The sequence below is a fragment of the Papaver somniferum genome, chromosome 5 (assembly GCF_003573695.1).
Source record: "Papaver somniferum cultivar HN1 chromosome 5, ASM357369v1, whole genome shotgun sequence".
In the NCBI taxonomy this organism is placed as follows: Eukaryota; Viridiplantae; Streptophyta; class Magnoliopsida; order Ranunculales; family Papaveraceae; genus Papaver; species Papaver somniferum.
Genome location: NC_039362.1, coordinates 153744838 through 153759824, shown reverse-complemented (window position 1 = coordinate 153759824; position 14987 = coordinate 153744838). Strand labels below are relative to the sequence as shown.

General features: G+C 35.3%; 1 protein-coding gene across 1 annotated transcript; it reads right to left on the bottom strand.

The window, feature by feature from the left end:
* Nucleotides 1-10478: 10478 nt before the first annotated feature.
* Nucleotides 10479-14177, bottom strand: LOC113283258 (transmembrane protein 50A-like). Its single transcript, XM_026532459.1, has 4 exons — nt 13891-14177; nt 13696-13783; nt 11655-11807; nt 10479-10877 (listed from the first exon to the last, which is right to left on the bottom strand). The coding sequence occupies exons 1-4, from the start codon at nt 14021-14023 to the stop codon at nt 10844-10846; spliced, it is 408 nt and encodes a 135-aa protein (XP_026388244.1). The 5' UTR covers nt 14024-14177; the 3' UTR covers nt 10479-10843.
* Between the last annotated feature and the right edge of the window lie 810 nt (nt 14178-14987).

Sequence of the window (14987 nt, the reverse complement as noted above, 5' to 3'; positions counted from 1 at the left end):
TACTCTATTTAAAGTTTTTAAATACCAGGGTTAGCTTAGAATTCAGGCTAAGATAACTTGAAAATCAAGCAAACTAAATAGGTCTTCAAACTACAATAGAATACTATACACATAGGTTCAATTACTGAACCATGTATATTGACTGTTCGGTTTGGAAAATTATCCAAAGAACTAAAAGCTACTTGATGTTCATTTAAACACCTATGAAATTAATCATGATTCAAACACATAAGTTATTAATAAACCAATGAAGTCTTAGAAGTGTTTGAGAGAGTTCAAACAATGCTAAACATATTAGAATAATAAGTCTTTGGGCATCTGCTAAATATTGTCGGGACAATTGGTACAACTGAAAACGTGGGGGTACCAAAATACACCACCAACTTTTTCTTAGGCAACCTGTATGGATAAAACCTAAATACAATTCCGAGAGTTCAAATTAATGAAACTCAATTAAGGAATAATATTTAGAGTTATATCTATTTCTTCCACAATCAGAAAGTTTACAGAGACTAATCCGTGAACCTGATTATTTGTGAGAGTACTTGGATGATATCAAAAATCAATATCTAAGAATCAATCAAGTCGTATCCAATAAACAAGGATGGATGTATCTACTTTGATTAAATTACGTACAACCTGTGATATTTCAATTACAAAGATAAAAAATATGACGCGAAAAAGAAATAACACAGACACCATAAGTTTTGTTAACGAGGAAACCACAAATGTAGAAAAATCTTGGGACCTAGTCCATACTTGAACACCAAATCGTATTAAACCGCTACAAACACTAGCCTACTACCAATTAACTTCAGACTGGAATGTAGTTGCGACCGAATTAAACCTTCACAACAATTCAGTTATGGTCACGCTCCTTACACCTCTTGAATCCCAGCAAGACTCTTCTCAAATAGTTCCCTTAGATGACGTCATTTACATCCTAAGAGTTGCTTCAATTCAGTTGAAGACTTTCAACGATCAAGGTGAGACTGGAAATCGATGGCAATAGACAAAGTCTAGCTAACCTCAAAATCCCAACTTATGCTTCCCGAAGAGCAACCTCGATTATTATTTACCTCACATGTATTAAACATGTGGAATCACAAAGTCTGAGACGAAGAGAACTTTGCGATTTCTATCTATCTTGTTCGAGTGAGAATCTCAACAATCAAACAAGATCAGGATACACGAACTATCAAGATAAAAGATAGTCACGAATTCCTATGTGAAGTCTTTTTAGTCACTAAACCCTAGAAGGGTTTTAGGGAGAGGACGACTCTAGTTCACAACTAGGACAAACAAGGAAAAGTTCCAGGGATTCAAAAATCCCAGTTGCTGAGGTTCTCCCTTATATAGACTTTCAAAGTATATGTTGCTTTAGGTTTATAATAAGATAGCTTTGGGACCAAGCAAAAAATACCCACCGTTAGATGAATATTTGAAATGAGATTAACATAACAAGATATACACTCTGGTTAGGATAAATCGTAACTGAACCGTGTATAAAGACGATGTTCATAGACGGTTAGCCGAGACTAGCCGATTAAACCTTAAGATTAATAATTTTCATATACCACTCAATAATTTACACTTGAGTCACAACCATAGGTTATAATGTGATCAATCATGTCTATATAGTGTTTTTAGATATTTATTCAAATGTCAATTATCTCACAGAAATAATTTTTCTGCATCTGAAAATATTCGACAGGGAAAGTACGTGTGATCTATCTTTTTTGTGACTGTTTTTTTCATGGTACATGTACCAGGTATGTGTACCCTTAAGACAAAAACGAGTTCAAAAACTCACATAACTTTTCTGGTTTGCGTACCGGGTATGGATACCAAACCGGTTTCAAAACCAACAGCTCTTTTACGGTATGCATACCATTTCTGGTTCACGAGCAACATACTTTTTATGGTACGGATACCGCGTATGCGTACCAAAAAGTTGTTCTCAACATATAACATCTTCGGTACGTGTACTGGGTACATGTACTACGGTTCCGGACCTATAACAGTTTCCTCCAGTATGTGAACTGGTATGCATACTGTCCTGTATCCATATTTACAGTAGTTCTATATTTTTCTCTATATCAATTCGAAACATTCCCGGATAACATCAATGACACATATCACTGTTGAATGATAATCTTGAATCACGATTTAGATCATGAACAATAATTTCTCTTAACCGAAATTCAACAAGTATTAACATGTGTTCATTAAACTTAGTCATATATATTTCGAGAACTAATTACCAAGATAAACTCGACTCGAAATTCTTTATATGCTTGCAATAGTATAATTAGTCATGCAACAACGTCTCATAGATAGAAAGATGAATATAAATTAAGAAATAGGTGGTTTAGTCTTCATTTACCTTTTGTTGAAGAAATTCTCCAAAAGCTTCGGTTGATCTTCGCCTTCAAACGATAGAACGCAGTGATGTCCGATTCTCAATTACACACTTCTATCCTAATCCGAGACTTGACTAATTGTAGACCAGAAATCAAGATATAGTTTTGATCAACTAAATTTGATAACAAGCTTGATATAGAAACATTTGTGAGTTCGACTGAACAATGCTCTAACATCTCCCTCTTTGTCAATTTTAGTGACAAAATTATTAATATATATGGATTAAAAAAATAGCTTCAGAAACTCCTTGAATTCATCATGCTTGATTTCCTTGGTTTTTTCAACTCCTTGAATTCCTTGTTGCTTCAAGTTGCAATGATTTTGAACGTGTTCAACTCAGCATCATTGTTGTTGAAGATCCATAGCGATAACAACTTTGAAAACAAATATTCTCAATCGTCATTATACAAAAACATAGTATTATCTTCTCCAAAATTTAATTGTTTACAACTTTGAAGTAATACTACGGTGATATGTTTCTCCCCGTTACTCAATACTTACATCTTTTGCATAATAGGTGAAACCTATAGATATTGATTCACTCCCCCTTACATAATGATCCGCAAACCATATGTGTGTTGTGCGAAACTACTATTTAATTCTCCCCATTTTTTTCAATAAAAATTGGCGAAGGTACGAAAATCATGGGATTGTAATGAATTCAATCAAAAGATACTTCAAAACTTAAATATATTGCATATCAACTTTGTTTAGATGATACCACGTAGTAAAATATACTTGATGATCATCTAGGAAATGTAAGATACAAGTATCCCCTGTAAATTCCACATCCACACACCCCACAAAGATATAACAATTGAAAACATGGGGGCACCAAAATACACCACCAACTTTTTCTTAGGCAACCTGTATGGACAAAACCTAAATACAATTCCGAGAGTTCAACTTAATGAATCTCATCAAGGAATAATATTTTGAGTTATATCTCTTTCTCCCACAATCAGAAAGTTTAGAGAGACTAGTCCGTGAACCTGATTATTTGTGTGGGTACTTGGGCAATCTCAGAAATCAATATCTAAGAATCAATCAAGTCGTATCCAACAAACAAGGATGGATGTATCTACTTTGATTGATATACATACAACCTGTGATATTTCAATTATAAAGATAAAAAATATAATGCAAAGACAAATAACATAGGCACCATAAATTTTGTTAACGAGGAAACCGCAAATACAGAAAAACTCCGGGACCTAGTCCAGACTTGAACACCAAACTGTATTGAACCGCTACAGACACTAGTCTACTACCAATTAACTTCGGATTGGAATGTAGTTGAGACCGAATTAAACCCTCAGAACATTTCAGTTACAGTCGCGCTCCTTACGCCTCTTGAATTCCAGCAGGACTCTGCGCAAATAATTCCCTTAGTTGACGTCCTTTACAGCGTAAGAGTTGCTTCAACACAATTGAAGACTTTAAACCAATCAATGGATAAGACTATATGTGATTCCCTTTCTAATCAATGGATCAAGATGAGTTTGGAAATCGATGGCAATAGACAAAGTCTATCTAACCTCAAAATCCGGACTTATGCTTCCCGAATAGCAGCCTAGATTATTATTCACCTCACAAGTATTAAAAATGTGGAATCACAAAGTCTGATACGAATAGAACTTTGTTCGAGTGAGCGTCTCAACAATCAAACAAGATCAAGATACACGAAATATCAAAATAAAAGATAGTTGGACCTGGCTTCACGAATCCCTAGGTGAAGTCTTATTAGTCGCTAAACCCTTGAAGGATTTTAGGGAGAGGATGAATCTAGGTTACAACTAGGAAACACAAATAATTGTGTTAGGGATTCATAAATCCCAGTTGCTGAGGTTCTCCCTTATATAGACTTTCAAAGTATAGGTTGCTTTAGGTTTAAGCTAAGATAACTTTGGGACCAAGCAAACAATATCCATTGTTAGATGAATCTTTGAAATGAGATTAACGTAACAAGATATACACTCTGGTTAGGATGAACCGTAAACGAGCCGTGTATAAAGACGACGTTCATGGACGGTTGACTAGCCGATTTAACCATAAGCTTTATCATTTTCATATAACACTTAAGTCTTTGCACTTGAGTCACAACCATAAGTTATAATATGATCAATCATGTCTATATAATTTTTTTAGAGATTTATTCAAATGTCAATTATCTCACAGAAATAATTTTTGTGCATCTGAAAATATTCGACATGGAAAGTACGTGTGTGATGTAATTTTTAATTTGTTGTAGTAAATAGGATTCGAACTCTAAGACTTGTGAAGATTAAATTTAAAGGTTTAAAGAAAATAATAAAAGAAAGAATTACTGGGACTAGGATTCCACCGAATTCATATCATAAGGTTCGGTTATTCATTCTCCAGCAATTATAGCTCAATAAATAAAGACACGGACTCTTATTTTTTCCAAGGTAGATTCTCAAAATATTAGTTATAAATAGTAAGCATGAGACATCAAACATTTAAGCAAGCATGACCCATCAAATAAAATAATAACTAATTTATTCGATCCATAAATCAATTTAAAATAAGTGCAAAAGTCATAAAAGAATAAAATAAATTCACCCATGTATGAAGTTCGGCTTCCTCCGTCGATCCGGTGTTGGGGTTTATTTATCATGATAAAAACACACTCAAAAACATAATTCATAGCTCAAATGGTGTTTATATTCAAGAAAACTAAAAATACAATGAATCTGCAACGCAGTATTTGCGTTACAGAGGCCACCGTTACAAGAAACGTTGCAAATTCAAAACAAGTGTGCCAAATTGACTGTTGCGAGTACTGTTAATAAACGACAGTTCTCTGCGACAGTCAGTAGGGGTCAAATGTTCTTCTTCTTCTCTGCAGCAGCAGAGAAATCTGCTCTGCAACCCTCTGTTCTTCTCCCCAACTCTCGATGCCCTTCTATGAAACAGCAGCACTCTTTATATAGCCAGCAGAACCAAGAAATATCGCTCAAAAGAATATATCTTCGAGATATTTTCTTCCCTTTCTTGCCTCCTTCATGCGTCTTTTGTTGGTTGTTAAACTTTCCAAACTTCCTGTAAGAATAAAACCAAGTCTGACAGAATATCTTCTCCCATTAATGCGCAAAATCTTCCAAAGATAAATAACAGAAACCCGTGAATATCTTCCTTGCCCTGTTTTGTTCCAAATGATAAAATATCCTTCCCTTTTTGATTTCAACGCAATTACCACCCCTGTTTAGTGGAAACCGGTCAATCCTAATCAAATCTCGTGAAAAAATCTTATAAAATATCTTCCAAATCTTTTCCACAAATCTCTCAGTCTTGTGAAGAACTCGGTGAATATTTTCTTTCCTGTTTATCTTCTCACGCGTAGGATGGAAAACTGCACACTCCCTTCACATTTAATATTTGTTTCAACAGAAGTAGAACTCACGTAAGTACCAAAAATATTTCCAACAGAATCCCTAATATTGACTTCCCTGTAAATCCACGTGAATTTGCTTTTTCTTTGACAGTGAAACTCTTACCGGCCCTGTTTACCTGTAATAGGACCATAACAATCAAAATAATAAAGAAAGGTCCAATCATCACTCTCCGGTTTTAATCCAGTGAATAACTCCGAGTTCGCTGTTCATCAAATAATTTTCCCGCCAAAAACAAATTCAAACGGGGAAGAAAAGGCTGCCTCTAACCAAAACGTGGGTGCCTTTAGTAGATGGTGTGTCCTGGGGTGTGAGTAGCAATTAGGGTGCCCCTTAGTAATTGAGTACCCCTTAGCCAACAATGAAAGTCCGAATATCAACTGTCCTCCGGAGGTGGCTTTTACAGTTTTTCGAGCTGATTCTTCTAAAAACGTTTATTTGCCCAAAATCACTTACAAACAAGTTTATTAGTGATAAAATGAGTCCCAGCTAGTGTATTTATGGGTGAAAATGTGTCACACTTGCGTGTTCATCAGTGTGCTCTATCTTGTTCGTGACTGTTTTTTTTCATGGTACATGTACCGGGTATGTGTACCCTTAAGACAAAAACGAGTTCAAAAACTCACATACCTTTTATGGTTTGCGTACCGGGTATGGATACCAAACCGGTTTCAAAACCAACAGTTTCTTTACGGTATGCGTACCATTTCTGGTTCACGGGCAACAAACTTTTTATGGTATGGATACGGTATGCGTACCAAAAGTTTGTTGTCAACATATAGCTACTCCGGTACGTGTACTGGGTACATGTACTACGGTTCCAGACCTATGAAAGTTTGCTCCAGTATGTGAACTGGTATGCATACTATCTTGTATCCGGATTTACAGTAGTTCTATATTTTTTTCTAAATCAATTCGAAACATTTCCGAATAACATCAATGACACATATCACTTTTCCAGGATATTTTCGAATGATAATCTTGAATCACGAACTAGATTATGAACAATAAATTGTTCTTAACCGAAATTCATCAAGTATGAACAAATATTCATTAAGCTTAGTCATATATATTTCGAGAACTAATTACCAAAATAAACCTGACTCGAAATTCTTGATATGCTTGTAATAGTCTAATTAGTCACGCAACAACCTCGCATAGATAGAAAGATAGATATAACTTGAGAAATAGGTGGTTTAGTCTTCACTTATCTTTTGTTGAAGAAGTTCTCCTAAAGCTTCGGTTGATCTTCGCCTTCAAACGTTAGAACACAGTGATGTTCAATTCTTAGCTACATACTACTATCCTAATCCGAGACTTGACTAATTGTAGACTAGAAATCAAAATATAGTTTTGATCAACTAAATTTGACAACAAGCTTGATATCGCAAAACTTGTGAATTCGACCGAGCAATGCTCTAACAACAAAGGTTCGCCAACCGCAAGGGTTGTTAACGAGTCAGGGTCCTACGGTTCATGAACCGAGTTCGCCAACCCTAATAGACTCCGGAACTCAGTTGACCACAGTTTATGAACTGGGTTCGCCAACTGCTAGGTAATTAATCAATTATATAAAATCCAGTTCGCCAACCAGGTTCGTGAACTTATGGTTTTCAAAACGGTTCGCCAACCTTCCTGTATTTCTAAATCTCAGATATCTATGGTTTGCAAACAGAGTTCGCCAACCTTCCCTGAGTAGAAATTCAACAAGTTCATATTTCTCTCTTTTGATGATTGAAACATTCCCAAGTGATATAATCATTTGCATGGGAAATTTTTAATTTATCCAAAAATTAATTCATAGAACTAATATTGTTAAGGACCTTTGAACATTCAATCGCTAAATCATATTTAGAGATTTTTCACAAGACAAGCTTAACATCTTATTTGTTAGTCTATTATAAGTCATACGACATAGTCTCCATAGATAGAATGATGGTATAGTGAGTATAATTGAATGATTCAGTCTTCACATACATGATAGGCTGATATAGAAGTTCTCCAAAATGTCTTCGTCGATCTTCACTCTTCAAGGGTGATCTTTGATACTCAACTACAATTTTAACCTATCTGAAACTTGACTCAGTAGACTAGAAATCAAGATATAGTTTTGATCACCTAACATTGACAACAACCTCGAGATAACAAAACTTGTGTGTTCAACCGATCAATGCTCCAACAAAGGCAAATCAGGTTGTTGTTACATTGGGTTTCAAGGTCAATTCAAATGCAGCCTATGACATTGCTTTTCCTCCACCTAGTGTGTTGTTTATTGTTTTAAGATTGAATAGTCTGAGTTTCCGAGCTTCTCAAGGCACTCAGCCTCCACAACTCTTGTCAACAATTTAACTTCAATTAATCTAAGGTTTTATTATTAAAAAAAAAAATGAAGAATCTCCCTTGCAGACGTTTCCAAGCCCATGTTGCATCTTTCCTCTATTTGATATGAAGTAAACTTGTTGTAGAGCTAAATGACACTGTCACCCTTGAAAATACGTTTGACTAATATATCTAGTATTACTATTATACTGAAATTGAGTTGCATTGACAAGTGAAACAAGCAAACAAGACTTTATTGTACAAAATCAATATAGGAGATTAGAGCCATTGCCAATAAAACCTCGATATGTGTTATAGCTTTTGAAAGGTAGCTTGATCGAATGATTTTACATATTTTTCAATAGGAAATTAATAACGATAATGTATATTTCATCTCTCTTTCAAATTACATCGACGTGATAGGCAGACGCGCAACAAACTGCGTCGTAAGCCCTTTTTGAATCATTAAAAATCCTATCCTTTTAAAAACAAACTCTTTCAAACCGTGAGTCATGACATTACTATGCATAACTTTCTAGACTCTCTTGAGGAGTCCAACCACTTGTGGAGCCATTAAAAAAAACACAAACAAAATGGAGATACGTAGATAAAGCCTTTTATATACGTAAGTAAATTGAAATGTTCTTTTTTTTTCCATCACAAATGCTAATAGGTTAATTTCGGTCCGCGAGTTATAACCCCAAAGGCGTCACTATTCATCCACAAAAAACTCATCAAAACAAAAGTAACGCAAAAACCCCATCAAAACAAAAGTAACACAAAAACCCCAAAAAATTTGATGAAACCAATTTTGAAATTTGGGGTTTTTTTGTATTAATTTTTAAAAATTTGGGGTTTTTGTATCAATTTTATTTAAGATAAAATTTTAATGGATCCCAACATTTGAATGAAATTTTTGTACCGCAAGTTTGATCGTCTTAAGTTTTTATGACTAGTTCTGTTAAAGGTTAAGTATAATTTTTGTGGAAATTATAAGGGCCCAAAAGAGATTTGTGAAATTTTGGGGTGGGCTGAAGCCCACCTTACCTTCCCCACCTCCGTCGCTGGTACAAAACTGTTTAATTCATTTCAATCTCCACCACCACAACCACCACCGCAATCACCATCATCAACAATACCACAGCAGCCTACTGTTACGCTTGCTGTATCTATTGAAGTAGCCATAGTAGGATTAGCAACGGTTTGGCTGGGTGCACCACCAGATTCTGTTGGTTTCTCAGTAGTGCCCGTGGAAGCTTTACATAGAAGCACAAATGACAATACCCCCACAACTGAGCAAGAAAAAACGATGAGAATAATCGCTCCCCACATATATGTTGCTTTTTCAGAATCTTCTTGAAGTCACAATTGAAGAACAGTCTGACCAGCCAGGATGGAGGCTTTAACTTGGCAATCTATAAATTATAGTATAATAGTAACTAAGCTAATTAGGCACGTACATGGATATGAAGAGATGAGAGTTAAGGACATAAAGATACACATATACATATGCACTATCCTTAATCGAATCAAATGAAGCAGATCGTTGTATCTTTTTCACATCAAACCAAACAAACACTTACAAAAACAAAATAAAAAATTGGAAGAGATTATCAAAAACTGACCAGGTAAATCGAGATGAGGTCTTTGAAGAAAGGGAAGCAACCCCAGGCAACTATATAGACGTAAATGACATGAAAAAACTAGGTAACTTGTAAAATTTATAGAATAATGTTCTCATGAGGGCGTTTATTGTATGCCATTGTCTCGTTGTATTTAGATTGATTAGTTTTTAGTTGTTATCAAAGATAAGACAAAAGATTTGCCCAACGGCACCTCCTATTTGACGCAACCCTCACTAGAAGAGCACGTCCTCTTATCCAACTATTTTACATCATGGCCACACTACTCCTGACGATTTGCTCAATGCCCGTCTCTGATTACTGTATGCTCCTGGCTAGGATTAAGTGTTGGGTGGGGTTGTCTGGCTTGGGCCGAATTTACACCCCTACAGTTGTGATAAAAGAATTGTTAAAGTGACACAAGATCTACTTGTGCCTCAAAATCAATGAATCTTTTTTTTTTTTTCCTAATAAGCCTCAAAATCTAAATCCCCCCCTCAAAATCGATTGATTAGTTAAATCAATGAATTTAGTTGTCATTAAAGTTCTGTATCGGATATCGGCTTGGATGTCTAGGGTCCTTGTGGAGTGGTGTAGGGATCATCAAAATGCAGCAGAAGCAGTATCAGTGTGTCACAACAATCTCTATAATAGTAAAAGCTGAGTTAAGAATGCACCTCTATTCAACTTGAGACACTGATTTACTCTTAATGAAGTTTTCTATATTTTATAGTATTTACTCTTAAAAGTTGTCTTCGTGCAAAGTTACTCTTAAGATACTAGCCCGAAAACTTTTTATATCTTGCACGAAGAAGAACATCCATTACCCCCACAACCACCATATGTATCAAGAGTGGAATTAATACATCCCAGATCTCCCAGTTAGCATGAAATAGAATCAACTCCACACACACATTTACATAAATTGCACCACCATCCAGAACGAAAAACACCTTAAGATAGATGAAACCTTTTCGCATTTTCTATTTTTGCTTTGGACTTGCTGAATTGGACAACTATAGACAATGATAATTTACACTCGGAATTTACTGCAGTTCGTCCCAGTTACTCTGTATGCGACGTCCAGTACACGAGGCCACTGAAATGGTACACCATTAGCATATATTAATTAGAATAGGAAAGAAACACCAAAGCAGTAATGCTAGAATACTTGACAACTAATAACGCTAACAACGAATCTTAACTAAGTATTGGTATTTTCTACATAATTCAACGTTTCTTTGAGATAATCTACATATAACACTGTAATCTGTTATGTAGTACCTATCATCAAGTCAGATTGAGAATTAATTTTGTTACAGTCATCTCTGCACTTCTTACTTCTTAGGCATAAAACTTACCGCCTTAAATAGCCTCCGGGCCTAGTTTTAAGTTCTAACAGAGACAATCCTAATATTTAGCTTACAAACAATTTGTATGTTCAGTTGGAGTTTTAAATCGAACCACACACTTGGTACAACTGATACAAGACTAACTCAACAAAACAAAAGAAAGAGTATACGAAAGTTCCAGAATAATGACTTGAGCACGGACTAGCATTAAAAACTCTGAACTGGTCATAGGGATGGACCGCCGACAAAAAAAAAAGAGTTCCAAAATGACCCTACAACTTTTTACGCAGTACATATGGGGTAAAACAAGGTGAAATTTTTGTTATATTCATATGAGAATGTTGTGGACTTGTGGCAGTATCTCTAACACGGTACAAGGGCAATTCTCAGTATGTGGAGCATTAAAAGATTCCTTATGAAAGTAAAGATTGAAACTAAAAAGGTATGCCTTTCCTGACTTTCTTGTAATCACTGTGATAATCCAACTACTGTATCTCATAGCATAAAAGAAATGTAGTATGTACCTGATCAAGACGAAAACACACTGCAAGACACCAGCCGTGCCTGTCCAGGCAGAGGGGCCAGTTTCCACAAGCGCATCTTGTATCAATAGGCCTACAGATGCTGCCAGGGATACGAAGGAAACAACGTATGCAAAGAAGAGCCAAAGCTTCAATCTGCACATCAGCGGAGGAAAAATTAATATTTAGCTGAAAAAATGGCTATCGGAAGCACAAAATCTTTCTGAAAGAAAGTCCAAAGCAGGAGACCAACACATATCGAAAGACAAACTCATAATACATCTATAAACATTACAATGTATGTACAATTAAACAATTTTTAAGTCCACTTAAACATGAGAATTTCAGCACAACGTCTGGGACTTGTATGTCAGATCCACCTATTCAAACAAAAAAGACTAGGCCAAATAAAGGATAAGACCGATTTGGTCAATTCCACCCTAATGACAGGTTTTAAAGAGAGATATAACATTTGGGTTCGGAATGCTTTCAAAGAGAAATAGATAGAAGGAAAAAAAATGTATTAAAGGATATATAAAAACACAACCATCATATTTTGTTTAAGGAAAAAAAAAAGAAAAAAAAACTTAACCATTGAGAAACACAACACAGTAACCTACCCATCTCCCGTTTGCTGAGATGAATGAGAAGTAGTCAACATATATTTAATCAAATTTTCTTTCTAGGTATGGGGCCACATAGACGCATAGAAATCAGGTTCCAGTGTAGTACGTTACGTTTTGTTAAAATAATGAAGGCAAGGGACCAGAAATGAAAAATTTATCACCTCATGCTTCAAAATAATGGTTAAAAAAGATGGGAGCGATGTACCCAGAGAAGTTTCTTAAAGAGGGGCGGTCAGAATGCACATAATATAATTAATTCTTAGTAGAGGATCTTTGACAATTGGTTCAACTAAAATTCGCCTACCTCACAATTATATCTTCCATACCTATAGTTTTGTAAACCTTCGTTGCCTATTTATCTCTAAAGTTCAGATGACAAAAGCAAAACAATCAAACTTAAAGTTTGATCAGATAGATTCAGCCAGAATTACCTCGCATATACAATTTCGGGGTTCTCCTCAAAACACTAATTGAAAAACTAAAATATCGTGTAATGTTTCTTTAATCCCTGAGAGAAGTGAGCAAATGTATTGTTAGAGTTGTCCTAAAAACACTGGTTGAAAAAATAAAATATGTATACTTCACTCCCTCAGAGAAGTATACTTCTGCTGTTATGCAGCAAAAGTATTGTTACTCTCTTGGGCTCATTACATAGAGAAAAAGTAAACTCCTCCTAAGATCCTTCATATTACCTATTTTACTGACCAGTTTCCTTCTTACGGGCTTTGTAAATCTTGCTTACCCAGGAAAAGATGAAACGAACACTACTAATTTTGTTGGTCAAGTCTACAAAACATCTGTCCTCCTGCCTGAAGCACTTACCAGAAAAGATAAAGCATTTTTCCATTCACGTGATACACTGTATGACTTTGCTAAGTATATCATAAACTTATAATTGAATTCGTTTGGGTATTATCATTCTCATGTTCGACACATACACTGGCAATTTCTCGAACAAACCATTGTGATATGAGATAAAATAACCTAGACAGCTGCAGAGGTGTCAATTGCTGTGATACTTTTTTTACGAAATACACAAGAAGAAGGCATCATCCAACTCAAAAATAATCAAAGAGTACGAATCCAATCTTGAAGTCAATGAATCATACAATTGAGCACTAATTTGTTAAAGAGACTAATCTATTGACATATGCCATTGAATTACAAAACCACTTCAAGTAATCTCCAATTGAATGACGATAAAAAAGGGATCATGATAATGCCCCTCCAGTTGAGGAGTAACTGAGAACTTAGTAATACTCCACCAGGATACCAATTACTTGTAAAAACACTTTCGCTAGTAAAATAATACTCAGACGAACGGTACCAGTACATATTTGCAATGAAATTAAACAGAAAGAAATAGCATAATTGAGAATTTGAGAAAGTAAGATAACTAAAGCAGTAAATAAACTAACCTCCACTCTCCTTCTTCATAGGGAGAGTAATCAATGTCTTCTTTCCTAACACAATTGAACATCAAAGCTGCAAAGGAAGCAAAGATACCTGCAACAACAACAATAACAACAAAATAACCTAAAAATTTAAGCAAAATTTGAGGAGAAAGATAGAGGCAAAAGGAGATAAAATCAGTGAGGGAAAGAGATAAGGACCAGGGAGGTAATGAACGAAAGAGACAGCAACAGCGCTGCAAACAACGGCATCAACCCAAAACCACCAACCAGCACCAAACACAGCACCAGCGAAACCAGGACCAAAGATCGCCCACAACTCCCCTGGATCCATTCTTTATCTCTCTCTAGAAAAACAATTAAATCAAATTGTTAGGGTTTTGGGGAGGGAGATATGATCGATGGTGATGACGCCGATGGTTTTAGGGGTCAAAACTATGTATTTTGCTTCTCTGTGTTGTCTTCTAACTACTCTTCTTTTTTCCTTTCTTTTTTATTTGTAAAGCGTTAAGTGAGCCGGATAGGATTGAGACTCTTCGATTCACCTTTGGAACTGTTCGGTGCCAAAATCACTCGGAATTGCTAGGAAGGTTCCTACGTAGAGTGTGTTTGGGTCTCGTCTTGTGCTTAGAAACTAAACATTAATGCACTAAAACTTCCATTAATTAATAGCTTGGGACTTTCTCGAGTTAAAATTTGCCTTGTATAAACCTAGTTGGGACTATAGAATTTTATTATTTTAGCGAAGTAATTAATTTATAGAAGTTCTACTGTAGATAATTACTCATGGAATTTAGTAATCTCTATACCACAACAATCTTTGCCCATGCCATTCTGATTTGCTGGTAATTAACTGTAATGTCACAAAAACATTCTATAGATGAAGTACACAAAATCAGACTATAGATTCAACATTATGAGTTAAGTCAAGAGCTTCCGCAAGACGATGGTAAAGAGATAGTCAAGGAAAGATATATAAATTTCAAATATTTCTAACCAAACAAAATTATAAACCGGCCGATCGTACTTGAAAATTCAGAAATCAAACAGTATGAAACGGAGGGTGATGTACTTGCCATTATATACATTCTATATCCACAAAATGGACAACTTGAGATGAATGCAATCCTAAGGGATCGCATACTCACTAAGAAAGTATTTGGTAGCTAGAAGTAGAATTCATTCTAATAAGTTAGAAGCAAAAAAGAAAATGCTTCATAAAAATGATATTTGTTCGCTTTATTATGTATTCAGAAATTTAATTTTTAAGCTAACTATAATTTTTCGACTTAATTATG

Bases quoted from the DNA above. Each gene is read 5' to 3' on its own strand.
- LOC113283258 (XM_026532459.1), bottom strand. From the start codon at position 14,023: ATGGATCCAGGGGAGTTGTGGGCGATCTTTGGTCCTGGTTTCGCTGGT. The intron at 11,808-13,695 runs GTTAGTTTATTT...GCTGATGTGCAG, and splicing joins TATGAAGAAGGAGAGTGGAG to ATTGAAGCTTTGGCTCTTCT. The intron at 10,878-11,654 runs GTACATACTACA...GTACCATTTCAG, and splicing joins TGTGTTTTCGTCTTGATCAG to TGGCCTCGTGTACTGGACGT.